Source organism: Pongo abelii, chromosome 1, assembly GCF_028885655.2.
Source record: "Pongo abelii isolate AG06213 chromosome 1, NHGRI_mPonAbe1-v2.0_pri, whole genome shotgun sequence".
Lineage (NCBI taxonomy): Eukaryota > Metazoa > Chordata > Mammalia > Primates > Hominidae > Pongo > Pongo abelii.
The window spans coordinates 2,034,171-2,055,834 of NC_071985.2; the positions used below are offsets into that span (position 1 = coordinate 2,034,171).

The 21,664-nt window shown below is 41.9% G+C and overlaps 1 protein-coding gene across 4 annotated transcripts; it reads left to right on the top strand.

The window, feature by feature from the left end:
• Positions 1 to 322: 322 nt before the first annotated feature.
• LOC100434826 (zinc finger protein 695) lies at positions 323 to 21,353 on the top strand. Of its 4 annotated transcripts, none has more exons than XM_009245402.4 (4): positions 323 to 512; positions 13,058 to 13,220; positions 13,692 to 13,784; positions 19,099 to 21,353. In XM_009245402.4, exons 1-4 carry the CDS (start codon positions 510 to 512, stop codon positions 20,385 to 20,387), a joined length of 1,548 nt encoding a protein of 515 aa, XP_009243677.3. In that variant the 5' UTR covers positions 323 to 509; the 3' UTR covers positions 20,388 to 21,353. The 4 variants fall into 4 exon arrangements, with proteins under 4 accessions (XP_009243677.3, XP_024105312.2, XP_054405788.1 ...); XM_024249544.3 differs by having other exon boundaries at positions 350 to 512; positions 13,058 to 13,184; XM_054549813.2 differs by having other exon boundaries at positions 354 to 460.
• Positions 21,354 to 21,664: the final 311 nt, after the last annotated feature.

Below are 21,664 nucleotides of genomic sequence, written 5' to 3' on the forward strand. Positions count from 1 at the left end.
CAGAGGCCAGGAAGGTTATGAAACCGGAAACTTTAAAATATTTATCATTTATTGTTTCTATTTGTGAAATATGTGTGTGTGTGTGTGTGTGTGTGTGTATAAAACTTATAAATGGATATAATCTTATATACAAGGTTAAATGCGATTATCCCCCAGGCAGGTGGGTCCAGGTCGCAGTGCGGTGAGAACTGTCGCCTCAAAAGGGCTGCACCCAAAAACCTGTCACTGTTGTTTCATTCGGACCAGTGTCTGATCGCACCTCCTGTCACTCAAGACCTGAGGGGGTGGGGTATGGAGCTCCATCCAATCAGCGGCGCTAGCCTGAGAACTGTCCAATCAGGCGTGCAGCCAGAGAGGAAGGGGCGGCCTTGGGGATCTGGCGGGGCCTTTGTCTCCTTGAGGCGGGCGGGGTGCTGGGTTCCCGTCTGCTGCCTCTCGGAGAGTCCCGGGTGGCCTGCAGGTACTGCGAGATTTATAGGGAGGGCGCTGGGACCCCCAAAAGCTGGGAAATGGTGAGTGTGCGGAGCAGGGTGTCCCGAGAAGGGAGAGGGGGTGGTTGGAATCGGTCGGAATTGGCTGGAATCAGCGCTGGCGGCCCCGGGCCTCCCGGCGGTCGGCTCCGAAGTGTGCGGCCCGAGTCCCGCTGGCGCAGCTCGGCCCTCAGTGCGGTCCCGCGCAGGTGGGGGCCGAGCCGGCAGCGGGATCCCGGCCGCTGGGTGACTGTCCGGTCTCTGCCTGGTGATTTCGGCACGGCCCAGAGCCCTCCCGGGGCAGCCCAGCGCCTGCAGCGCCGCGTCTCCCCTGGATTGTGCTGTGATGACGGAGGGGTTGTCGGGAGAGTCCCGACTCCCGTGAAAGGTTCCTGAGTGGGAGGAGCTGTGGTCTGTGGGTTCGTTTCTCCCCTTTTTTTTTTTTTTTTTTTTTTTTTTTGAGACGGAGTCTCGCCGTATCGCCAGGCTGGAGTTCAGTGGCTCGATCTCGGCTCACCGCAACCTCTGCCTACCGGGTTCAAGCGATTCTCCTGCCTCAGCCTCCCAAGTAGCTGGAATTACAGGCGCCCGCCACCAAGCCCAGCTAATTTTTGTATTTTTATTAGAGAGGGAGGATTTCACTATGTTGGTCTCGATCTGTTGGCCTCGTGATCCGCCCACCTCGGCCTTCCGAAGTGCTGGGATTACAGGCGTGAGCCACCGCGCCCGGTCTCCTTTCTCCTCTTAAAAAAATAAATTGAAGCACCTTTAAAATGTTAAGGAGTTTATTCCAGCAAACAGTGATTTATGAATCTGGAAGCCCCTAGCCCTGGTTTGGGGCTAAACTTGAAGGGAAGGTCTTCATAAGGGGCACGAGGAAGCAACCACGTTTAATAATTGATCGGTTGCGATTATGCAGTCACCTTATTTGGACTGTCGAGGTTGAAATTTCCTGATTATGTAATAAGAGATTTATTAGCATTTAGTGGTTGGTTAAGCCTACGTTTTGTTTTTCTCCAAGTTTGCAATTTACAAGAAATTCATCTAAGTTAGCTAGGATTCCTTAGATAGAATCCCAGGACATCAAAGCCACTCAGTCTAATTGCCTGCCATTTAATTATTCTAACACTCCACAGGGGAACTGGTTTTCCCAGCATTTTTCAAATGTATGGCAAGCAGGACCTCAAATCCAGGACTCTGTTCCCCCAGCCTAACTGTTTTAGGGCCTGAAGGAAATCTTGTTTCCAATTCCTTTTCTACATTCCCAAATGCTAACTTCGTCTCTCCAAACACAACATGATCAACTATTTGTTCTTTTTTTTTTTTGAGACGAAGTCTCACTCTGTTGCGCAATGCTAAGCTGAAGTGCAGTGGCACAATCTCGGCTCACTGTAACCTCCACCTCCCAGGTTCAAGCGATTCTCCTGCGTCAGCCTCCTGAGTAGCTGGGAATACAGGCAGGCGCCACCATGCCTGGCTAATTTTTGTATTTTTAGTAGAGATGGGGTTTCAGTATGTTGGCCAGGCTGGTCTCGAACTCATGACCTCGTGATCCACCAGCCTCGGCCTCCCAAAGTGCTGGGATTACAGGCATGAGCCACCGCGCCTGGCCTATTTGTCCTTTATTTGCTTTTCAAACAGATGCAAGATTTTAACGGTTCTTTTTTGTTTTTTTCACAGTGCAGTGAATGGGCTTTTTTTTTTTTTTTTTTGAGACGGAGTCTTACTCTGTCACCCAGGCTGAAGTGCAATGGTGCAATCTTGGCTCACAGCAACCTCTGCCTCCCAGGTTCAAGCGATACTCCTGTCTCAAACTCCTGAGTAGCTGGGACCACAGGCGCGTGCCACCACGCCTGGCTGATTTTTGGTATTTTTTGTAGAGACGGGGTTTCATCGTGTTAGCCAGGATGGTCTCGATCTCCTGACCTTGTGATCCTCCCGCCTCAGCCTCCCAAAGTGCTGAGATTACAGGCTTGAGCCACCGTGCCCAGCCATGAGTGGCTTTTTAAAAAATATTTTCTTTCTGTTCTGAACATTTCACATGAGAAGAAAGCAGAGAATAATCACTTGACACTCTGCTGTAAAATCTTTGCTCAGCCAGTGTCCTGGACAGTTTCCTTGATGTTTTCTGTTCATAGTTTGAGGTCTTAGATTTAAGTCTTTAATCCATTTTGATTTGATTTTTTGTATATACCTAGAGGCAGGGGCCAAATTTTTTTGTGGTTGTTTTTTATCGTTTTTTTTTTTTTTTTTTTGAGACAGTCTCACTCTGTCGTCCCCTGGGCTCAGGCTATTCTCGTGCCTCAGCCTCCTGAGTAAACTGGGACCACAGGCGCAGGCCACCACAGCTAGCTAACTTTCGTATTTTAATAGAGACAGGGTTTCACTATGTTGGCCAGGCTGGTCTCGAACTCCTGGCCTCAGGTGACCCTGCTGCCTTGGCCTCCCACAGTGCTGAGATTACATGCGGGAGCCACCACACCTGGCCAAGGGGTCAAGTTTTATTCTTCTGCATATGAATATCCAGTTTTCCCAGCACAATTTATTGAGAGACTATTGTTTCCCCCAAAGTATGTTCTTGGCGCGTCTGTCACAAATTAATTTGCTGTAGATGTGTGGATTTTTTTTTTGGTTCTTTATTCTGTTCCATTGAGCTATGTGTCTTGTTTTATGCTAGTACCATGCTGTTTTTGTTGCTATAGCTCTGTAATATACTCTGAAGTCAAGTAGAGTAATTCTTCCAGTTTTTTCCTTTTTGCTGAGGATGGCTTTGGCTATTCTTAGTCTTTTGTGGTTCCAAAAAAATTTTAGGCTTAGTTTTTCTATTTCTTTGAAGAATGTCATTGGTATTTTGGTAGGTATTACACAGAGTTTATAGATTGCTTTGGGGAGTTACGGACATTTTAACAGTACTGAGTCTTCCAATCCATGAACACAGAATATATTTCTGTTATTTTGTGTGCTCTTTGGTTTCTTTGATCAATGGTTTATAGTTTCTATTGTTGAAATCTTTCACTTCTTTGGTTAAGTTTATTCCTAGGTATTTTATTTGTTGCTATTGTAAGTGGGATTACTTTCTTCATTTCTTTTTCAGATTGTTTGCTGTTGGCATATAAAAATGCTACTGATTATTGTATGTTAGTATTGTATCCTACCACTTTACCAAATTTGCTTTTCAGTTTGAATAGTTTTTCGGTAGAGTCTTTAGGTTTTTCCAAGTGGAATATCATAACATTTGCAAACAAGGATAATTTGACTTCTTCCTTTCGAATTTGGAGAGCTTTATTTTGTTCTCTTGTCTGTTCTAGTTAGGACTTCCAGTACTAAGTTGAGTAACTGGTGAAAGTTGGCATCCTTTTCTTGTTTCACATCTTAGAGGTATAGCTGTCAGTTTTTCCTCCTTCAGTATACTAGCTGTGGGTCTGTCATATATGATTTTACTCTGTATGCTCCTTTTATACTCAGTTTTTCGAGGGTTTTTTTTTTAAATCATTGAGGGATGTTGAATTTTATGAAATTCTTTTTCGGCGTCAGTTGAAATGATCCTATGGTTTTTCTCCTTCATTCTGTTAATATGATGTGTTACATGGATTGATTTACACATGTTGAACCATCCTTGCATCCCTGGGATAAATCCCACTTGGTCATCATGAGTGATCTTTTTTGTTGTTGTTCTTTTTGAGACAGAGTCTCACTCTGTTGCCCAGGCTGGAGTGCAGTGGTGCAATCTCAGCTCACTGCAACCTCCGCCCTCCGGGTTCAGTGATTCTCTTGCCTCAGCCTCCTGAGTAGCTGGGATTACAGGTGCCTGCCACCACACCTGGCTAATTTTTGTATTTTAGTAGAGACAGGGTTTCACCATGTTGGCCAGGCTGGTCTCAAACTCCTAACCTCAGGTGATCCGCCCGCCTTGGCCTCCTAAAGTGCTGGGATTACAGGCATGAGCCACTTGCCCGGCCCTAAGAAAAAATTTTAACTCTCATTCAAATACTAAGAATTTATGAGTACACATTTTTAGAAATATAGTTCTAATGGAACAGTGTTTCAGTGTGGAACATAACGTATTTACCAACATCTAAATATATTTTGTTTTTCTGAAATAAAAAGCCCAAAGTATGTATGATGAACTCATATTTAGTAACTAAATGTCTTAGCATTACATCTTATTTGGAAATGATCTGGATATTTAATGAATATCCATCACTGAATTTAGTTTACCAAAACTATAAAGATAGAGAAACTTTTTCCCCTATAATTTATTTACAATTTATTTATTTTTTCTTTTCCAACGTTTATTTTAGATTTAGGGAGTATGTGTGCAGGTTTGTTATACTGGCAAATTTTGTTTCATGGTCGTTTGGTGCACAAATTATTTATTTCATTACGCAGATAATGAGCATAATATCCAACAGGTAGTTTCTACTCTTGCCTTCCTTCTACTCTAAAGTCGGCCCTAGTGTCTTTTGTTCCCTCTTTGTGTCCACGTTTACTCAATATTTAGCTTGCACATATAAGAGAGAACATACAGTATTTGGTTCTCTGTTCTGTATTAATTAAATTATCCAGCAGCATTCATGTTGCTGCAAAGAACATGATTTTGTGTTTGTTATGGCTGCATAGCATTCCCTGGTGTTCATGTATGTCATTTTATTTATTTAGTCCATTGTTGATGGGCAGGTAGGTTGATTCCATGTCTTTGCTATTGTGAAAAGGCTACAGTGAACATACACATGCATGTATCTTTACTGGAGAACGATTTATACTCCTTTGGGTATATACCGTGTAAATGGGATTGCTGGGTCGAATGGCAGCCCTGTTTTAAGTTCTTTCAGAAATCTCCAAAATGCTTTCAACAGTGGCTAATTTAAATTTTCACCAGCAGTGTATAGGCATTCCTTTGTTTGTGCAACCTCACCAGCATCTGTTATTTTTTGACTTTCTAATTATAACCATTTTGAATGGTGTAATAGAGCATCATTGTGGTTTTGTGCTGCATTTCTCTGATGATTAGTGATGTCGAACATTTTTCCATATGCTTGTTGGCCACGTGCATATCTTCTTTTGAGAAATGTCCCTTCATGTCCTTTGCCGCCCTCTCCTTTTTTTTTTTTTGAGACAGAGTCTCACTCTTTTACCCAGGCTGGAGTGCAGTGACGCGATCTCAGCTCACCGCAACCTCCGCCCCCCTGGGTTCAAGGGATTTTCCTGCTTCAGCCTCCCGAGCTGGGATCACAGGCATGCGCCACCACACCTGGCTAATTTCTGTATTTTTAGTTGAGATGGGGTTTCGCCATATTGGCCATGCTGGTCTCGAACTCCTGACCTCAGGTGATCTGCCTGTCTCGGCCTCCCAAAGTGCTGGGATTACAGGCGGGAGTCACCACGCCCGGCCTTGGTTATTTCTTTTCTTCTGCTAGCTTTGAGGTTGGTATACTCTTGGTTTTCTAGTTCATCTAGGTCTGACCTTAGGTTGTTAGTATGAGATTTTTCTAACTTTTTGAACTGGGCGTTTAGCACTATAAACTTTTCTCTTAACATTGCTTTAGCTCTGTCGAAGAGATTCTGGGATGCTGTATCTTTTTATTTCAAATAATTTCTTCATTTCTGCCTTAATTTCATTATTTACCCAGTCACTCAGAAGCAGTTTATTTAATTTCCTTGTAACTGTATGGTTTTCAGAGATAGTCTTGATATTGAGTTCTGTTTTTATTTAGCTGTGGTCTGAGAGTGTGGTTGGTGTGATAAGTTTTTTTTAAATTTATTGGTAATTGTTTTATGACCAAGCATGTGGTTGATTCGAGAATATATGGCATGTGCAGATGAGAAGAATGGGCATTCTGTTGTTGAATAGAGTGTTCTGTAGATGTGTATTACGTCCATTTGTTCAGGTGTTGAGTTCAGGTCCTTATCTTTGTTAGTTTTCTGCTTTGATGATCTAATACTGTCAGTGGAATGTTAAAGTCTTGTACTAATATTGTATGATTATCTGTGTCTGTTCATAGGTCTCTAAGAAATAGTTTTATGAATCTGGGTGCTTCAATGTTAGTTGCATATATATTTAGAATAGTTAAGTTTTCTGATTTTGTTGAACCTTTTATCACTATGCAATGCCCTTCTTTGACTTTTTTGTTTCTTTCCTTTTTTTTTTTTTGAGATGAAGTCTTGCTCTGTTGCCCAGGCTGGAGTGCAGTGGCACGATCTCGGCTCACTGCAACCTCAGCCTCCTGGGTTCAAGTGATTCTCATGCCTCAGCCTCCCGAGTAGCTGGGATTACAGGCGCCCACCGTGCCTAGCTAATTTTTTGTAGTTTTAGTAGAGACGGGGTTTCACAGTGTTGGCCAGGCTGGTCTCAAACTCCTGACCTCAAGTGATCTGCCTGCCTTGACCTCCCAAAGTGCTGGGATTATAGGTGTGAGCCACCACGCCTGGCTCCTTTTCTTTCTTTCTTTCTTTCTTTTTTTTTTTTTTTATAAACAGAGACAGGGTCTTGCTATATTGCCCAGGCTGGTCTTGAAATCCTAGGTTCAAGTGAGTCTCCCACTTCAGCCTCCTAAAGTGCTGATTACAGGCATTAGCCTCTGCTCCTGGCCTGTCTTTTTTCATTGTTGTTGGTTTAAAGTCTGTTTTGCCTGAAATAAGAATAGTTCGTTTTTCTTTTCTGATTGCTCGATAGATTTTTCTCCTGGTTACTTTTAGCCTATGGGTATCACTGTATGTGACATGGGTTTCTGGAAGACCATAGAGTTGGGTCTTCTTTCTTTATGCAACTTGCACTCTGCTTTTTAAGTGGGGCATTCAGCCTGTTTACCAAGTTAATACTGATATGTGGTGTTTTTGGTAGAAACAGGGTCTCACTATTTTGCCTAGGCTGGCCTTGAACTCCTGGGCTCAAGCAGTTCTCATGCCTCATCCTCCCAAAGTGCTGGAGTTGATATGTGTGAGCCACCATGCCTGGCCGTGATATGTGCGGATTTGATCCTGTCGTTGGGTTGTTAGCTAGTTGCTAGGCAGACTTGTTTGTGTGGTTGCTTTATAGTGTAAGTGGTCTTTGCACTTAAGTGTGTTTTTTTTTTGGTGGCCAGAAATGGTCTTTTGTTTCCATATTTATTTAGCATTCTCTTAAAACCTCTGATAAGGCAAGACTGGTGGTTATGAATTCCCGTAGCATTTGCTTGTCTGGAGAGAAACATCTCCTTCACTTACAAAGCTTTGATTGGCTACATATGAAATTCTTGTTTGAAATTTGTTTTCTTTAAGCCATTTCTCATTTGCCTTGAGAATACTCTCGTCCCTAATCCTAATGTAACATCATATACATTTCTGTTGAATTAGGACAGAATGCAACAATTCTGAGAGAATTCAGAGAGAAGTTCTGTTTAGGAATAACTCCAAGAACAGTTTTTATATTTTCACATTGAAAATCAGTCAGACTTACTTCAGCCTCAAAGAGTGTGTTTATGTAAAATTGAATGAGCGATGGTAGACAGCTGCACATTTTTTAAAATTTTTAATTAATTAATTAATTAATTTTAAGGATGCTGAGTATAGGCTACCTGTCTCCTCTGGGAGAGGAGTGCACACGCCTGGGATGTTCCTGGGTATTGTCATCCTGTTCTGCTATCAAACATTACAGTGTGTTCTGCCTTTTACTGTCTTGCCTCAGGGATGTTCACATAGCCCCACTATCTGTCAGGAACTGGGGATAACAGACCCCGGTTGATGGACTGCCCCTGGTGGTGGGGTTGGGGACATGGGTTTCATTGCGTATCATGTTGGCTTCTGAGCCTTTCTCCAGCTTGCAATCCTTGCTGTCTCACTTGGCAAACAGAGGCTGGGCAGTCAGCGCAGCACATTCCACCCGTAGATGGTGTGCAGTAAACCTTTTTGCTAACCGGGTGCATGCAGATCGTGGCCTCTCTCCAGAGCAGGATGAACTATTGGGTCTGCAGAGAGCTGCCCTCCTCCTCCTCCACCACAGGCTTGCTGTGATGCACTCAGGATCCAATTCCAGCCTCTTGGGAGGGCTTTCTATGCAGTGTGATTGTTACTCCTTTTTGTTGTTTTGTTTTTGTTGTTGTAGTTTCTATTGCTGCTGTGACATCTGGCTACAATGTTCCTCCATATACCTGCCCCCAGGGAAATCACAAAAGAATGGCATGAAAAGAATGTGAGGGTATTCAAGGGTATGCTAGAGTGGAGTGTATGGTAGATGCACCTGTGTATGGCAGACACACCTGACAGCAATAGCTAAACGTAAGCCTCCCTTGAGAATGAGCCTGTATGGCAGATGTAGCTGACAGCAATGGGGGGGTTGCTGGGTGGAGGTTGCCAGGTGGAGGGTGTTAAGTGAAAATGCTATATAAACTGCTTGCTTTTTGCAAGCAATTGTGGTTCTCCTTGCGTGTTTTTGTGAGTGGTAATGGTTCTTCTGTCCATTCCACCACCACTGGACCATCCCTGTATATCAGTCCCCCTCAATAAAGCCTATGTCTCATTTTTTGGCTCCAGGTCTCTTCTTTGGCCTGTTGGACAAGATGCCATTCCTATTGGAGTCCATAGGGGTCCAGCTTGATAAGGGCCAGCAGAGAATGCCATGTTTCAGGATGCTGATTTGTGGCCTTCACTTTGGACCACAAATATTTGTGTTGTGATCACAGCGCTGAGTGTAAGGGACTCTGTGCTGTGCCTGCTTTCTCTAGCTGAGTGCTACCATAACGGGTCTAGGAGAGGCAGCATCAGCATGCAAGAAGCCAATTTGTAGACCTCTTCTAAACCTCTGCAATCACATTACTTAGAGGAGGGCCTGGAATACCAAATTATTTATCTGTACATTGAGACTCGAGAGGCAATACTTAGCTAAGTGGCTCTCACCCCAGGCTTCAATTAGGATGACATGGCCAGTTTAAAGAAATACTGTCACCTCTGTGCTTCCATCCCTGATTGTGTCTATTGGTCTGGGTGGGAGCATCTATATTGTTTTAATTAAGTGTTCCAGATGATTCTAAGTGAGGCCAGGGCCATGCATGAGGGCTCCTAGATACATTCATGGGAGTTGAGTTCAGCCTTTGCTCCTAAGAAAGGTCACAGGGCCCGTCTGCTTGGCTTTGGTAGAGGTGGGTCAGTGTGGCCCATATTCCTGTTGCTGCAGTGGAAATTGCTGGAGTCTTTGGCGGGCAAGGGCACCTGAAAACAAAGAAACACACATTTTGATCTTTATGTAGGAGCTCATTGTTCCTCTTTCCTGTGATAAAAGGATAGGGAAGGGTGTACTTTTTATGAACCTCTAGGATTTTTCTCTCTGTGGATGTGTGGTGGTAGAAGGTGAAAGGGTTGTGCCGACCCTTTTGAAGGCATGCTTACAGGATGCAGGTGTGATTTGTCCAGAGAATCTCACCTGAGAGTGAGTCCCAGAAATGGAGGAGGAAGCCGAAGAAATGGCTGGTTCTCAGGAGAATGTATCCTGGTTCAGGGACTGTGTCCACTTCTTTTTTCTGGAATGTCATGTGTTTAGAACCCACACATATGTCTCTACTTCTGATGTTCCTGCCTAATATGTTTGTTTCAGTTACTCCCCCAAACCTTTTATTCTTGTGATAGTCAACGAGCTCTGTAAACTCTTTCTCCCCTATATTCCAGAGCCTTCTTTCCATTCCGTCCATCCAGGCTTCTCACATGCCTTGACCACATCTCACCATGAGTGTATGAGCTGCACTATTCTAAATGTTTCCTTAGTGACAGATCAACATGGGAAGCTGTGGACACCCAAAGTTTCTACTGGGGGTAGGGTCAGGAACTCAGGTATTGGTAAGGAAGGGGAACGTGGGCTGTGTGGGGTCCATCTGGATGCTCCCTCAGCTCTAGGCAGAGCAAGACTAGGAAAATGCATGTTCAGCCGGGCGCGGTGGCTCATGCCTGTAATCCAGCACTTTGGGAGGCTGAGGTGGGTGGATCACAAGGTCAGGAGATCGAGACCATCCTGGCTAACACAGTGAAACCCCGTCTCTACTAAAAATACAAAAACTAGCCGGGCGTGGCAGCGTGTGCCTGTAGTCGCAGCTGCTGGAGAGGCGGAGGCAGGAGAATGGCATGAACCTGGGAGGCGGAGCTTGCAGTGAGCCAAGATCACGCCACTGCACTCCAGCCTGGGCGATAGAGCGAGACTCCGTCTCAAAAAAAAAAAAAAAAAAGAAAAGAAAAGAAAATGCATGTTCAAAGAGGATGGCATCAGTGACCAAGAATGGCTCAGAAAGTTATGAACAAAAGAATAATTGGAAAAGACTTACTTTCTAGGCTGCTAAAGACAGACTGTTTACATTATTAGAGATTACAAGACCTGAACCTGGGAGAGATCTGGAGCTTGAACTTTGCATAAAGCTGATTTTTTTTTAATGACTACAATCAGATTGTAAATTTTTTTCCTTTTTTTTCTTTTGAGACGGAGTCTCGCTCTGTCGCCCAGGCTGGAGTGCGGTGGCGCGATCTCGGCTCACTGCAAGCTCCTCCTCCCGGGTTCACCCCATTCTCCTGCCTCAGCCTCCCGAGTAGCTGGGACTACAGGCGCCTGCCACCGAGCCCGGCTAATTTTTTTTGTATTTTTTTGGTAGAGACGGGGTTTCACCGTGTTAGGCAGGATGCTGTCGATCTCCTGATGGTCTCCATCTCCTGACCTCGTGATCCGCCCGCCTCGGCCTCCCAAAGTGCTGGGATTGCAGGCATGAGCCACTGGCCGATTGTAATTTAACTAATGTAACTTTTCACATAATTGTTATGTAATTTTTTCAGTAATTTACTGGGCAATAATTTATTTATTTATATTCAGTAATAATTTATCGGCCAAGAAAGCAGCAGTGATGTTGTGCCTTTTGTGTGTATTAGCACACGATGCCAATTTTCCTATTGTAATTTATCTTAATTATATTCACTTGAATAAGATGCTGTCGGCCAGAATTTTCCACCATAGGGTTAATTATTTTTCTTTTTGTTATTAATAAGTTCTTTGGGGAGATTTACTGACTGATGTACATAAAATAATCACAATCGGGAAGCTCCTTTTTCTCTTTAGATTCTCTTTGCATACAGCTTTCTTTAGAAAATGAAGGCTCTCATGTTTGTTTACTGGTCAAATCAGCTGGGATGAACGTAGGCTCTGCCATTTACTGGATGTTTGACAAAATATTCTTCTTGAGCCAGAAGCATTGGCGTCGCTGGCTAGCTTGTTAGAAAGTCAGAAATTTAGGCTTCATCCCAGATCTCCTGAATCCAAATCTACACTTAAAAAAAAATTTTTTTTTTGTGATGGGTTTCACTCTGTCACCCAGGCTGGAGTGCAGTGGCGTGACCTGAGCTCACTGCAGCCTCTGCCACGTAGGCTCAGGAAATCCTCCCGTCTCAGCCTCCCAGATCGCAGGGACCACTGGCATGGGCCATCGTGGCTGTCTAATTTTTGTATTTTTTGTAGAGATGAGGTTTTGCCATGTTGCTCAGGCCGATCTCAAACTCTGGAACTCAAGTGATCCACCCACCTCGGCCTCTCAAAGTGCTGGGAATAGAGACATGAGCCACCATGCATGCATTTTATTTGTTTATTTATGTATTTATTTTTTGAAATGAAGTTTTGCTCTTGTTGCCCAAGCTGGAGTACAATGGCGCGATCTTGGCTCACTGCAATCTCCACCTCAGCGATTCTCCTGCCTCAGCCTCCCAAGTAGCTGGGATTACAGGCACCCACCACCATGCCCAGCTAATCTTTTGTATTTTTAGTAGAGATGGGGTTTCACCATGTTGGCCAGGCTGGTCTTGAACTCCTGACTTTCAGGTGATCCACCCACCTCAGCCTCCCAAAGTGCTGGGATTACAGGTGTGAGCCACTGCGCCCGGCCCGCACCTGCATTTTAACAAGATTTCTACTTCATTGACATACTTGTTAAAATTTGAGAAGTACCTTCCAACTCACCCTGACTTCTCCATATGAGAACAATACACAACTTATCCTGTATGATGTGAATATATCGATGCTTGAGTTGATGCCCTTAATTTTATACTATATTATGCACAAAAGTAGAGTTTCTACACTGGTTTTGTGGATCTTAAGCCATCTTCTTTCCTCAGAGTTAGAGAATACATTAGAGTATATATATTTTATTTATTTATTTATTTATTTATTTTGAGACAGAGTCTCGCTCTGTCACCCAGGCTGTAGTGCAGTGGTGTGATCTCGGCTCACTGCAACCTGGCTTCAAGCAACTCTCCTGCCTCAGCCTCCCAAGTAGCTGGGACTACTTGGCATGTGCCACCACGCCCGGCTAATTTTTGTATTTTTAGCAGAGATGGGGTTTCACCGTGTTGGCCAGGCTGGTCTTGAACTCCTGACCTGGTGATCCGCCCACCTCGGCCTCCCAAAGTGTTGGGATTACAGGTGTGAGCCACTGCGCCTGGCCTAGAGTATATTTCTGTGTTAAAAATTATCTTATTTGATAATTCTAGTCGCTCATATAAGTCAGAGCCAGTTCTCTTCACTCTCTCTCCTTGCTTGGAGTCAAACTAAGAACTCTGCCATGGCCACTTGGTAAATACCTTTTCTTTTTCAGGGACTATTGGCATTCAGGGATGTGGCTCTAGAATTCTCTGCAGAGGAGTGGGAATGCCTGGACCTTGCTCAGCGGAGTTTGTATAGGGATGTGATGTTGGAGAACTACAGAAACCTGTTCTCCCTTGGTGAGGATAACTTCAATATGCAATTCCTATTTCACAGTAAGGATTTCATCTTCTTCCTTTGTAGAATGTTTTCTGGGAGTTTCTGATTTGCATGAATGAGTTTCACATCACTGCTTTCAAGAAAACCTTGGGAATTTCTTGGTGTAGAAAACAAAACTTTCAAGATGTTTTGCCTTGACATCACCCTTTCTATTCAGCTGATGTGTATCCTTGCTCTAGATTGGTGGTAATTCTAGAAATTCAGTAGTATAAAATATTGTTGCCTACACTTCAAAATCCAGTTTCCACCACCAATTTTTGATCCAGTTATTATAGTTCTTGGTAGCAGAGCTAAGGACTCACAAATTTAAAATACTTCCTAAATATATTAAAGGTTCTGTCAGAAAACAGTATTTTGGAGTTAATTTTCTAGGCTCTAATGTGATGTTTTCTCTTCTCTACTGAGCACAGTAAAAGGTGATTAAAGAATCCCCACAAGAATCATGCACCTTTTTTCTAATAAAACAGGTCTTGCTATGTCTAAGCCAGAACTGATCATCTGTCTGGAGGCAAGGAAAGAGCCCTGGAATGTGAACACAGAGAAGACAGCTAAACACTCAGGTAGGTGGGGGTGAATGAAGCAAACATAGGTCATAGGTAAGGGGTCCGAGGATCAAGGAAGAAGCCAGACTTTAAAATGTGGTTTGGGAAGCTCTACTCCCATGGAAATTGGCTTCTGAGAAGCCTGGGTTTCTTTCTCTTGCTCCCACATAGGGGCATCTTCTATCTCATGCTGTTAAATTGTCTAAGGACTGTACTTCCCTTCAGTGATTTTCCTTCAAGTTTACAGTGAGCGTCACAATCATCTTCATAGTTTATAGGGGACTGCATGATCTGACTGCTCTTGCATTGCTTTTGGGACATGGGACTGTCTGCGTATTTTTGAGGAACTCTATGCTAAAATATATATATATATATATATATATATATATATATATATATATATATTTGTTTTCTTGAGACGGAGTCTTGTTCTGTCGCCCAGGCTGGAGTGCAGTGGCACAATCTCGGCTCACTGCAAGCCCCACCTCCTGGGTTCAAGCGATTCCCCTGCCTCAGCCTCCCAAGTAGCTGGGATTATAGGCACGTGCCACTATGCCTGGCTAATTTTTGTATTTTTAGTAGCGACGCGGTTTCACTGTGTTGACCAGGCTGGTCTTGAACATCTGACCTCGTGATCTGCCCACCTTGGCCTCCCAAAGGGCTAGGATTACTGGCGTGAGCTACTGCGCCCGGCTATTTTCTTAATTACAGAGGTTTTCACATGTTTCCTCTTAAGAGGCTGTAATCACTTGTTATATCTGTTGCCCATCTCTGGTACTGCAGTTTCTCATCTGCTATAACAACCATTTATTATTGGTCTCAACAGAACCAACCTGTCGGTCAAAGTATACCATCATTCCATTCAGTACTCCGTGTCATAGGAGACAGAAACCAGTCTTCTTCAAGCCCCCAAAAGTATGGACACATGTGCCACTATTTTCTTTATTTTCTGAGGGAGAAGTCAGAAGTTTACTCCTAAGGGCACCTACCTTATTGGAAAAAAGGAAGGGCTGTGGTGGGTAAATGGAACAAACTTTACTTGCATTCTGTGGGACTCATGGCATTGTGCTCACCTGCAAATCTTCATTGATTTTCAGAGTTTTCAGAAAGGCTTTTAAAAAAATTTAAAAACATTTGTGGGTACATAGTGTATATATTTATGAGGTACATAAGATATTTTGATACAGGCATGCAATGCAAAATAAGCATATCAGGGAAAATGGGGTATCCATTCCCTCAAGCATTTTTTTTTAACTTACAGACAAATTATACTCTTTATTTTAAAATGTACAACTGAAATTATTTTTGACTATAGTCACCGTGTTGTGCTATTAAATAGTAGGTCTTTTTCATTCTTTTTAAGTAATTTCTTGCACACATTAACCATCCCCACCTCCCCCACCCACTCACCCACTACCCTTTCCAGCCTCTCGTAACCATTCTTCTACTCTCTATCTCCATGAGTTAATTGTTTGGACTTTTAGATTCCACAAATAAGTGAGAGCATGTAATGTTTGTCTTTCTGTGCCTGGCTTATTTTACTTAACGTGGTGACCTTCAGTTCCATCTATGTTGTTGCAAATGACAGGATCTCATCCTTTCTTAAGGCTGAATAGTACTCCATTGTCTAGAAGTAGTACATTTTCTTTTTTTTTTCTGAGACAGAGTCTCGCTCTGTGGCCCAGGCTGGAGTGCAGTGGCGCGATCTCGGCTCACTGCAAGCTCCGCCTCCCGGGTTGACGCTGTTCTCCTGCCTCAGCCTCCCGAGTAGCTGTGACTGCAGGCGCCGCCACCACGCCCAGCTACACGTTGTTAGCCAGGATGGTCTCAATCTTTTGACCTCGTGATCTGCCCACCTCGGCCTCCCAAAGTGCTGGGATTACAGTTGTGAGCCACTGCGCCCGGCCTATACGTAGTACATTATCTTTATCCATTTGCCCATTGATGGATACTTAGGTTGCTTCCAAAGTCTGGCTATTGTGAGTAGTGCTGGAACAAACATAGGGGTGCAGATATCTTTGATATACCGATTTCCTTTCTTTGGCCTATACATCTGCAGTGGGATTGCTGGATCATATGGTACCTCTATTTTTAGTGTTTTGAGAAACCTCCAAACTGTTCTTCATAGTGGTAGTACTAATTTAAATCCCCACAGTGTACAGGGTTTCTTTTTCTTTCCATCCTCACCAGCATTTGTTGTTGCCTGGCTTTTGGATATAAGTGATTTTAACTGGGGTGAGGTGATATCTCATTGTAGTTTTGATTTGCATTTCCCTGATGATCAGTGATGTTGAGAACCTTTTCATATGCCTGTTTGCTATTTGTGTCTTGTTTTGAGAAATGTTTGTTCACATCTCCTGACCATTTTCTGGCTGGGATTATTAGATTTTTTTCCTGTAGAGTTGTTTGAGCTCCTTATCACTTCTGGTTGTTAATCTCTTGTCAAATGAGTAGTTTTCAAGTATTTTCTCCCATTCTCTGGGTTGTCTGATCACTTTGTTGATTGTATTCTTTGCTGTGCAGAAGCTTTTTAACTTGATATGTTCCCATTTGTCCATTATTTTTGGTTGTCTGTGTTTGTGGGGTATTGCTCCAGAAATTTTTGCTTAGACTAATGTCTTAGAGGTTTTTCTCAATTTTGTTTAACTTTTCAAAAAACTAATTTTTTGTTTCATTGATCTTTTGAATTGTTTTAAAGTTTTAATTTCATTTATTTCTGCTCCGATCTTCATTATTTTTCTTTTGCTAATTTTGGGTTTTGTTTGTGCTTGCTTTTCTAGTTCTGTAAGATGCATTGTTGGATTGTTTAGTTGAAGTTTTCCCTCTTTTTTGATGTAGGCACTTATAACTATAAACTTCCCTGTTCGTACTGCTTTTGTTGTATCCTATAGGTTTTGGTATATTTTGTTTCTGTTATCATTCATCTCAAGAAATTTTAAATTTCCTCCTGAATTTCTTTTAATTCACTAGTCATTCAGGAGCATATTGTTTAATTTCCATTTATTTGTATAGTTTTCAAAATTCCTCTTTTCATTCTAGTTTTATTCCATTGCGGTCAGAGAAAATGCTTGGTATTATTTCCATTTTTTGAATGTTTTAAGACTTGTTTTGTGACCTAACATTTGGTCTGTCCTTGAGAATGATCCATGTGCTGAGGAAAATAATATGTATTCTGCAGCTGTTGTATGAAACGTTCTGCAAATATCTATTAGATCCATTTGGCATATAGTGCAGATAAGTGCGATGTTTCTTTATTGATTTTGTTTCTAGTAGATTTGTCCAGTGCTGCAAGTGAGGTCCTGAAGTATATAGCTGTTACTGTATTGGGGCCTCTCTTTAAAAGTTCTAGTAATATTTGCCTTATATATCTGGGTGCTCTGGTGTTAGATAAATATATATTTACAATTGTTATATTCTCTTGCTGATTTTACTCTTCTATCATTATTTAATGACCTTTGTCTCTTCTTATACTTTTGGTCTTGAAATCTGTTTCGACTGATACAAGTATAGTGACTCCTGCTCTTTTGTTTATTTCTTTTTCATGGAATATCTTTTTCCATTCTTTTATTTTCAGACTTTGTGTATTTTTATAGCTAAAGTGTCTTTCTTTCTCTCTGTCTTTCTCTTTCTTTCTTTTCTTTTTCCTTCCTTTCCTTTCCTTTCTTTCCTTTTTCTTTCTTTCCTTTTCCTCTCTTCCTCCCTCCCTCCTTCGCCTTCCCCTTTTCCTTCCTTCCTTCCTTCCCTCCTTCCCTCCTTCACTCTTTCTTCTCTCTCTCTTTCTCCCTTCCCTTCCCTTTCCCCTCGTTCATCTCTCTCTTCCTTTCCTTTCCTTTCCCCTTTCCCCTTTCCCCTTGCCCTTTCCTCTTTCTCCCTTTCTCCCTTTCTCCCTTTCAAGATGGGGTCTCACTCTGTCTCCCAGGCTGAAGTGCAGTGGCGCAATCTTGGCTCACTGCAACCTCTGCCTCCCAGGCTCCAGCAATCCTCCCACCTCAGCCTCTCAGGTAGCTGGGACCACAGCCCAGCTAATTTTGTATTTCTGGTAGAGATGGGTTTCACCATGTTGCCTAAGCTGGTCTTAAACTCCTAAGCTCAAGCGGTCTGCTCATCTTGGCCTCCCAAAGAGCTTGGATTACAGGTGTGAGCCATTGCACCTGGCCTCAAGTGTGTTTCTTAAAGGCAGCAGGTCAGTGGGTCTTGTGTTTTCATCCATTCAGCCAGTCTATTTCTTTTGAACAGATAATTTACTCCATTTACATTCAATGTTGTTATTGGTAAGTAAGGCTTAATCCTGCCATTTTGTTATTTGTTTACTGGTTGTTTAGTGGTCTTCTTCTTTCTTTCCTGTCTGTGTTCCTTTAGTGAAGGTGATTTTCTCTGGTGATATGATTTAGTTTCCTGGTTTTCATTTTTTTGTGTATCCATTGTATGTTTTTTGATTTGATGTATTTTAACGTGATAAGAACCTAACACTCTTTGCATAAAAAAGAAAGTGAAAAGAAAACTAATAAAAACTCTACGCCTTAGCTTAGTACTCCTGATTTTTAACTTTTTGCTGTTTCTTATTGTACTATGTTTTGAAAACTTGTTGTAGTTGTCATTTTTGATTTGTTCATCATTTAATTTTTTTTTTTTCCGACAAAGTTTCACCCTTGTTGCCCAGGCTGGAGTGCAGTGGCACAATCTTGGCTCACCACAACCTCCACCTCCTGGGTTCAAGCGATTCTCCTGCCTCAGCCTCCCAAGTAGTTAGGATTACAGGCATGCGCCACCATGCCCGATTAATGTCGTATTTTTAGTAGAGGCGGGATTTCTCTATGTTGGTCAGGCTGATCTTGAACTCCCGGCCTCAGGTGATCTGCCTAATTAATGTTCTTTTCTGATTGAGGTACTCCTTTTATCATTTCTCGTAGGACAGGTCTGGTGTTGATGAAATACCTCAGCTTTTGTTTGGCCATCCTTATTTCTCTTTATGTTTGAAGGATACTTTTGCTGGATATAATATTCTAAGGTAAAGGTTTTTTTCTTTCAGCACTTTAAGTATGTCATACCACGCTCTCCTGGCCTGTAAGGTTTCCAGTGAAAAGTCTGCGGTGAGGCATACTGGAGCTTCATTGTATGTCATTTCTTTTTTTTCCCCCTTTGGCTGCTTTTAGGATTCTCATAATGGCATTTTGTTTAGTGTATTTTTGTTAGGATTATGACTATGAAGGAATAAGGGCCTGTGGTATTTCATTATGCTATCTTGCTAACATGCTTGTATAATTTTATGCCTTAGATTTGTAAAGGATGTTATCTAGTAGGTAGAATAATTTGTTGTTTTTATTTTTTCCAGCTTTGTCTTCTTATCTTACTGAAGACATTTTGCCAGAGCAGGGCCTGCAAGTTTCATTCCAAAAAGTGATGCTGAGAAGATATGAAAGATGTTGTCTTGAGAAATTACACTTAAGGAATGACTGGGAAATTGTGGGTGAGTGGAAAGGGCAGAAGGCAAGTTATAATGGACTTGACGTATGCTCAGCAACTACTCATAGTAAAAACTTTCAGTGCAATAAATGTGTGAAAGGTTTTAGTAAATTTGCAAATCTAAATAAACGTAAGATAAGCCATACTGGAGAAAAACCATTCAGATGCAAAGAATGTAGCAATGTCTCTTGCATGTCTTTAACAACAACTCAACAGCAGAGAATCCATATTGGAGAGAACCCTTACCAATGTAAAAAATGTGGCAAAGCCTTTAATGAGTGCCCATGCTTTACTGACTGTAAGATAATTCATGTTGGAGAGAAACATTGCAAATGTGAAGAATGTAATAACGTCTTTAAGTCTTGCTCAAGTCTTGCTATTGTTGAGAAAAATCATACTGAAAAGAAAACCTACAGATGTGAAGAATGTGGCAAAGCTTTTAACCTGTGCTCAATTCTTACTAAACATAAGAAAATTCATACTGGAGAGAAACCATACAAATGTGAAGAATGTGGCAAATCCTTTAAGTTGTCCCCATACCTTACTCAACACAAGAGAATTCATAGTGGAGAGAAACCCTACAAGTGTGAAGAATGTGGCAAAGTCTTTAAATTGTTGTCATACCTTACTCAACATAGAAGAATTCATACTGGAGAGAAAACCTTCCAATGTGAAGAATGTGGAAAAGCCTTTAACCAGAGCTCACATCTGACTGAACATAGGAGAATTCATACTGGTGAGAAACCATACAAATGTGAGGAATGTGGCAAAGCTTTTACCTGGTTCTCATACCTTATTCAGCATAAGAGAATTCATACTGGGCAGAAACCCTACAAATGTGAGGAATGTGGAAAAGCTTTTACCTGGTTCTCATACCTTACTCAACATAAGAGAATTCATACTGGAGAGAAACCCTACAAATGTGATGAATGTGGCAAAGCTTTTAACTGGTTTTCATATCTTACTAATCATAAGAGAATTCATACTGGAGAGAAACCCTACAAATGTGAAGAATGTGGCAAAGCCTTCGGCCAGAGCTCACACCTTTCTAAACATAAGACAGTTCATACCAGAGAGAAACCATACAAGTGTGAGGAATGTGGCAAAGACTTTAACCACTGTGCACAACTTGCTGTACATGAGAAAACTCATACCTGAGAAAAACCCTACAAATCTAAACAATATGGCATAGTCTTTAATACCTATTCACAACTTCACAGCAGAATATTTTCATTGAATAAGAGTGTTACAAATGTAATGATTGTCAAAAGGCCATTTACAGACTATAAGCCTTTGAGTGCACTAAAGTGTTTAGGCTAAGAACAGTATAAATAGAAAGACCAGTTCAACGCCTCCACTTATATCACAGCTCTTACTGTACACAGAAGAATTTATACTGGAGGGAAACCCTCCAGTAGCTCAAACTGTATTCAACTTCAAAGACTTTGTATTGGAGAGAAACCCTACAAATGTAATAAATGCAGAAACAACATTTGTTCAAAAAATATACCTTAGAAAACACCAGAGTGTTCACACTAAAAACTATTTTACAGATGCAGTAAATGTGAAAAACTATCTAATCAAAAATTACATCAAAACATATCCAAGAATTCATAGTAAAAAGCACTAAGTCACTGACACTTTCAGACATTACTATAAATCTGAGTGTTGGTTATAGAGAATAATCCAGAGTTCAGTTAAAATAAGTAGGAGATTCACCTTTTGGGGAAGTTATAATTACATTTCAAGTATACCTTTTGGTGCCAGGCATGGTGGCTCTTTCCTATAATTGCTGCACTTTTGGATGCCGAGGTGGGGGGATTGTTTGAGCCCAGGAGTTTGGGACCAGTCTGGGCAACCAAACCCAGGAGTTTGGGACTAGTTTGGGACCAGATGGCAAAACCTCATCTCTACAAAAAATAAAGTAAAAGCCAGGCTTGGTGGCACATGCATGTTGTCCCAGCTACTTGGAAGGCTCAGGTGGGAGGATTGCTTGAGCCTGGAGGTTGAGGATGCAGTGAGCTGATATCTTGCAACTTCACTCCCGCCTGGGCAACAGAGCAAGACCCTGTCTCAATAATAATAATAACAACATAATAATAAAGTATACTCTGTGCACTGAAAGAGTTTTAGCTTTTTTGAAAATCACATATTTATGTAATTTTCAAGTCTTAAATCACTTGATACCATGCCTTCATTTCTATTGTCTATGTGAAGGCATGTGGCCTACTGTTGCTACATGAAAGCTGTGCGAGTTTCTTCTATATTCGGGTGGGCGTCATTCATATCCTTTTCTTTGGAAGATTATGGACATTGCATTTTAAGCTTCCTGAAGAAATTTAACCGGAGAGGCTCTTTGTAGTTGTCTTATAACAGGGTTGTAAGTGATTCATGAGATAGGTCTTCAGAGTAATATTCTGCATTATATTTAAGAA